The sequence below is a fragment of the Terrapene carolina genome, unplaced genomic scaffold (genome assembly GCF_002925995.2).
Source record: "Terrapene carolina triunguis isolate 2854851 unplaced genomic scaffold, T_m_triunguis-2.0 Scaffold250, whole genome shotgun sequence".
Classification (NCBI taxonomy): domain Eukaryota; kingdom Metazoa; phylum Chordata; order Testudines; family Emydidae; genus Terrapene; species Terrapene triunguis.
Window position 1 is genome coordinate 1,091,002 of NW_020664601.1, and position 6,686 is coordinate 1,097,687.

At 48.1% G+C, this 6,686-nt stretch overlaps 1 protein-coding gene across 1 annotated transcript in view; it reads left to right on the top strand.

Moving 5' to 3' along the window:
• The window catches only part of LMNTD2 (lamin tail domain containing 2), a 57,464-nt gene that overhangs the window by 33,020 nt on the left and 17,758 nt on the right, over positions 1-6,686 (top strand). The window contains 3 exon segments of the mRNA XM_026657630.1: positions 599-700; positions 1,138-1,253; positions 4,383-4,600. Of these exon segments, the coding sequence (XP_026513415.1) occupies positions 599-700; positions 1,138-1,253; positions 4,383-4,600 (436 nt within the window).

Genomic DNA, 6,686 nt, shown 5'->3' on the forward strand with positions numbered 1-6,686 from the left:
CTACAGCTACAGGGGTAACCAGGAGACAGCACAGAGACTGCTCTGGGGGCGGGGAAAAAAAAAGCCACTTACAGAAATGTCCCAAAACCACAGAAATAAACATGCCAGCTCACAGTCAAGTTAAGGCCATTACCGGAGTTTGGGGGTGGAGTGGGAGGTTATTTAAGGACAGAACTGAATGCTCACCCCTGAGTAAGTGAACATGGATTGTGCTTTAGCGTGTCCACAAAGAGAGTGTGACATTGGCTGAGGATCACTGCTTTAGCTTGTTTCATATCAGGCCCCCTCCACCCTGGGACTCTTCCCATATCTAGCCAGGACCCACCTCTCCTCTACCAGTATAGGAAGGGTGGATGGTCACATGCCACTGGGGTCCCTGTTTTGATCCCCACATTGAGAATCCATGAGCTAGAGGATCAAAGGGCATGCCCTGCAGTGGGGCTGCAGCACCGAGTCCAACTGATGGAGAGGGAGGGGGGATGAGAAAGGAAGACCGAAGTTAGGACTTGGAAAACACTCTCACACAGGACCAATCACTCAAGAGGTCACAAGTGACGGAGTGGCTCTGTTAACGTGCTGCTTGCATTTCTCCACGTAGCTTTGGTCAGAGACACAAAACAACAACATAGTGGCAGAGCCTAGTAACATGATGCTGCGGAGGATCCCCAAGCACATGAGCTTCCTGGATTCATTCTTCAAGGTCAGTCCAGTGCACATCTCCATGGTGGGCGGAGAATCAGGGTTAAGTGCAAGATCAGGGACTGGAAGCCCCTTCTGCCAAAAGACTCCACTTCACTGCCTGATGTGCCATCGGTGTGCGATTGTATTAAACAGCTGGTGAGGGGCAAGGAGGGGAAGAGAAACGCTCCTGGGACTGGCATTGGTAGGGAGGCCCCTGTCCAACCCTTTCAATGAACATGGCAGAGCAAGATCTTTGGGGTGTCCAAAAGCTCGTAGGGAACCCTGCAGCCATGGGCTTAGAACAGACACGACAGACATTCTGCCACCATTTTTGGCTGTGGCATTTGTATCTAGAGGACACCAAAGGGGCTAGCAGTTGGCAGAGATCCGCCTGGCACACAGATTGCAGTCCTGGACAGTGATTGGCAGGTTCACCATCTTCTTACGGTTTTTTAGGATAGAGATCCAGCAACACTTCAGATGGAAAAGGACGATGGAAGAACCCAGATATCAGAAGTAGTTCAAGCAGAATTCAACCTCTACGGCACGTCCTCTACAGAGTCAGAGGGCAGGTATGGCAAAGCCAGTGACTGCTCCCTGCCTGCTCTCCATTACCACAGGGTTATTAGCTAATCCCCACAATACTGATGTTTGTAGCACCGCTAGTGGCTTCATAATTAGGGTCGGGACACCCCAATGAAGGCTATGGGGCAAATTCACACTTACACCAGTTCTACCCCAGTGTAACTCCATTGACATTGTTGGGGTCATTCCTGATTTACACTGGTGTGCATGAGAGAGAAACAGACCGAATGGATTTACAGCAGGGCTGTGTTTAGTCTGTAACTGTTACTGTGAGCTACATACAGAAGAAACAGGATTGCTACAGGGAGTGCAAGATTCACACCCGCCACCCCCATGGGGGGACCCTACCCCACTCACCTCCCTCTTCTCATGCCCTTATCCGAGTGTGATGCTATGGAGGTCACCCCAGTCTGCCCCTTTCGGCCAGGCATGGTGCCACAGGTGAGCCCTGCCTCACTTCTCTTCACCTAAGTTATAAACAAGGCTAGACCTTTTTAATCAACAAGCACACCCCCTTGCCAAGGTTTCACATACTGACTGACATAGGCATAAATAGGCACTTACCCCAATGCACTCAGGGACATTTGTTGTGTCAGGCTCACTCCAACCAGCAATCAATGACCGGATTTAGGGGCATGCGACCCAGGCAACCACCTGGGGTGCCAGGTTTGGGGGACACCGGGCTTGGGTGCTGTTTTTGTTGTTAGCGACAAAAGGGAAAATAGAATGTTTGAAGTAAAATGTTTCAGGTATTCCACATGTGAGTTCATTTTTCACTAACCTCCTAGAATATTCTGGACCTTTGTAGAATCTCATGGAACCTTAAAGACTTTCTGAGAACTACATTTTCCTCGAACCGCCTAGAATGTTGTGGGCCATGTCCTTGTGGGTAGATAAGGGGTGGGGTGTCGCCAGTCAGTCAATGAGATTAAGAACTAAGTGAAGTGAAGTGAGAGCCTAGCTGTGATATTGTGAACTTTGTTTTATTGTGTAATTGTGGAAGTGTATGTGTGGGTGGCACCGAAATGGAGGTGGGGTGCCAAAAACGCTCCTTGACTGGAGCACCATTTGGGCTAGGGCCAGCCCTGCCAGCGATCTCTGGCTCCTTCCTTCAGGAGACTCTGCTCCCCCGCATCTGGGAGCAGTCTGTTTCTGGGACTCTCCCTGGTTCTGTCTCTGGGTTACTCCTTTTCAGCCCTTCCTTAAGCAGGAGTCCCCAGTTCTCCCCTCTGAAGCGGAGTTGTGGATTAGCCAGCTGTAGGGTCTTTGCCAGCTTCCCCCTCAGCTGGTCCCTTTTCCTCAAGGAGCCTTCCAGCATCTCCACGAGCCTTACCCTATTGCTGTCTCCTGGTGTCTGCCCTGCTACCAGGGAAGAGGCAGCATAGCATGTACGCTGCTCCCCTTCTCCTAACTCATCCCCAGTCGGCTGGGAGAGAGGGGAGCTTTGCCCCACCCTCTCTGTAAGGCTCCTGGCCCTTAAAGAAACAGTGATGGCATTTCCTCCCAAAACACTTCTTACTCCTAGAACGACTTCTGCTCTCCCAAGTCCTTGTATATATGGTCAGACATTTCAAACTCTTAAAGGCTTGCCACGTGATGGGGTGGGCAGACCATTAGGCTCCACTACTCTTAAGGAGCATACCACCCCATCACACTAACTACTGCCTTGTGATCAATCCTTTTTAAACAAGGGGTCCCATGTATCTAGGGAAACCCACACTCTGCCCCTGGATGTGCCTCTCTCAGAATGAATAGCCACAATAGCGACTATGGTCTGTTGCTTCATTGTTTTCCATTGTGGATGTATGGGGGTCTGTCCCTCTCCCTACTGGCAAGTCTCCCCCCAGCATCACCCAACCACCAGGCATTGATCATAAACTCAGTTTCCCTTGAGAAAGCTGGTCAAGGCAACACAGCACTGGGGCGCATGTGTGTGTGTGTATTTTGTAGTGATTCATACTATGGAGAAACTAAACTACAGATGAGGAAAAATGGCCTTATATGAGTAACCCAGCAAGCAGTGTAGCAAGCCATTGGGTTTTCCTGTCAGCTGACACAGCTGCAATAGACCTGCCTTTTTCTATAGTTGTCTGGTTATTAGCTGTCTAATATGCTAAAAAGTGCTTTTGCAATCCATTTGATTAGGTACCAGTGTTTGACTCATTATTTAAAGGGTTGCTACAAACAATATTTTTGTAAGCCCAGATACATCAGTGTTATGTACTGTCTATGAGGGCCACTGACCACAAAATGGGCTTAAAACTAGCTGTTTTTCAAGTTCTTCTGTGTAAGACTACGCCCCTCCAGCCCCAGCATGCACTGCGCTAATGCTATCATGTAAAGCACAGAACTCCACTGGAGATGACAGCCACTGCAATGCAGGTCTATCTGCATTATATTATTTGGCCACTAGATGTCTGTTTGCTGGATAGAGTTCCAGACAGAATGTGGTCCTTGGTAAACAATGAAAAGGAAGCTGGAACTCAAGCTGTGTGAAAACTAGTTTGGTGTTCCAGAACGCCTTGCGTAAGTCGAATTTTGCGTAAGTCAGGAACGTATCTCCGACAATTATGCAAAAAAGAAAAAAAAAAAAGCTTACGGGACTTACAGAACTTTTTCCGTAAGTCTGGATTTCCGTAACCAGGGGAGCATCTGTATATTGTATTTTGCAATTTTTCCTAAGAAAAACCCTTATTTTACAAAACAACAATAAGATGTAAGGGGTGGGCATGATGTTACCAAGACACTGCATGTTGGGGCATTATGAGGCAGGAAGTGGACTTTGTAGAAAGGCACATTTAAAGTTTATTCTGTATTGAATGCCTCTCATTGCTGAGCTATCTGAAGCATCCAGTAAAACATTCTGAAGTTGTTTGCTTTTAGTTTGCAATTCAACTCACCTTTAAATATACTACTGATAGACCATATGCTATCCCCAGGGTCTGGCCAGAACATACACAAGATATTTTTCCTACTTATCAAACTTAGTAAGGATTACTTTCCCCATCCCTCATAGTTCATTAGTTAATTCATTCTATTTCTGGGGTAGAGATTGCCAAACTTTATAAATAACGGTACATCAATCCAGACCTTAAATGTTTTATCTTTTCTTACAGATGGAAAATAAATGATCTTAGCAACTTCAGTTCAAGTCAAGAGCTGGCTAGTTTACCTGCGAGAAAGGAGAGGAAACTACAATCAGAAAGTTCTCGGTGGGAGGCGATCTCTTCTCCAAAATCAGATCTTGTTTCTGCACCAAGCAGGTCTGAAGTTGCGGTATTGTTCCCCAGTCTCCCACTGTCCTGGGAGGACATCCAGCCCAAACACTCTGGTTGTAAGTTTAAATTCTGCCACTTTATACAATCTGGCATTAGGGGAGTCAAAGAATCATGCATGGGCAACACTTGCAGACACGTGGCCTGGGCTCATGTAATCTAGATTAATCCCTCCAAGAGGGTGAGAATTAGTTACAGTTGATGCTAAACGTCTCCCTTACAATGTGATAACTACTGTCCTGGGGGATCCAGTTACAATACTGTGGTCCCCTGACAGTTAAAACATGTTCTCAGTTATTCTACCAATTTCAGTACAGTCACTCTGGCATAACTGAAGTCAGGGTCCAGCTGGCAAGCTACAGGAACCAAGTATATTTTAAACCACACTGGGGAGTTTATTGAATTATTATTATGCTAGTGTCTGGATGCCCTATCCAAGATCAAGGCCCCATTATGTTAGGTGTCGAGCATGCATATAGTAAGAGACAGCCCCTATTCCAAAGAGTTTATAGACTAAATAGACAAAGGGAGCTTTATTATGCCCATTATATAGAGAGATTAAGTGACTGCCCCAAGACCACACAGGAAGCCTGTGGCAGAGTTGAGAATTAATGATGTCTCCTGAGTCCCAGTCCAGTGCCTTAACCACAAGATCTTTTCTTGCATGATATAAATAGTTCCTGCGGCCACCTCCTGGGATCTACAGCAGCTGTAACTTGATGATAGCTTTAACTAACCTCCCAACTAACTAAGCTTAGTTCAAAAAACCCCCACCCAGTTGCATTGTACTATCACGGGAGAGAACCGACCATCCCAGGCACCTATTACACTCTGTTTTCTGCAACACTTGTCACACACCAGGCATCACCAAACACTTGACACTAAATGTATGCCTACACCTGGAGCTGGGGGCATGATTCCCAGCTCGAGGAGACAAACCCGTGCTGCTGTGGCGATGCGAGCTAGCACAAGCGGCAGGAGGGGCTAGCCACCCTGAGCGCATGCCCAGAGATACTGGGTATGTATTCAGAGCAGGGAGCCCTCTCCCACCACTCACATCACCGCTGCTATGCTATTTCTAGCCTGCTAGCTCGCTGAGACCTAGTGCAACAACATCTCCTCCAGCTGGAAATCACCCCCCCAGCTCCAAGCATAGACATACCCGAAAACGGAATCGATAAGCTAGCACGGGGCCCTGCCAATGCAGGATTGCTGCTTGCGGTGGAGCCTGGGGCACTCTGGCCAGTTAGAGATTATAGGGACTGCACAGGAAGACCGGGCACCCATGGGGCCCTGAGCAATAGCTCACTTGCAGCTTTGGATACTGGAGCCCGTTAAAGGCCCCAGGTTGGAACCACTGAAGCAAAGTAAAGTTGTGCTGAGGTTTTTGTTAGTAGCAGGAGGACACTAGTGGGCAGGGAAGTTCGTCAGAACACACGGCGGTGTTCCTACTCTTTTCCAAGAGCTTCTGGGATCTTAAACAGCTATCGGAATGGCCACAAGGGATATGGGTGTCACATCCCCTGCACAAGCACTGAGTAGAAGTCTCTCCTAGGAGAGGGAATGCTGGCCAGGACATCAGCATTAGGCCTTCTCCTTTGGCAAAGCACCGTCAGGGCACTGGCTTCTAACACATCCAGCCAGGCATTTTGTGGAGTGACTCTTCCCAAGGACAGCCCCTGTAACAGCACAGCATCAGGCACCACACTGCAAAATCAGCGCGTGGAGCAGTGTTTGAACCTGCAGCCTGGCTGGGGGTGGGAACAAGATGCACGTTTAACAGGGAGGGGGATTAGCCATTGGGACACCTGACCAGGAGACATGGTCGATTCGCCATCACTTGGAGTCTTCAGATCAGGATTGAACATCTTTCTGAAGATACACGCTAGTTCCACCACAAGTTACCGTGAGAATCACGGAGTAGAGTCCTGTGGCCTGTGTTATGCAATGGAGCAAACTAATGGATCGTAATGGTCCCTTCTAGCCTTACAATCTGTGAACCCAAAATAAAAAGCAAAAGTACGTAGTAAATTGGATGTTATTTGAAACCAATTCTACCTCTGAGGAGATCTGGGTAGACTGACCTCCACCACTGTCAGGGCCGGCTCCAGGGTTTTTGCCGCCCCAAGCAGCCCCCCCCCCCCC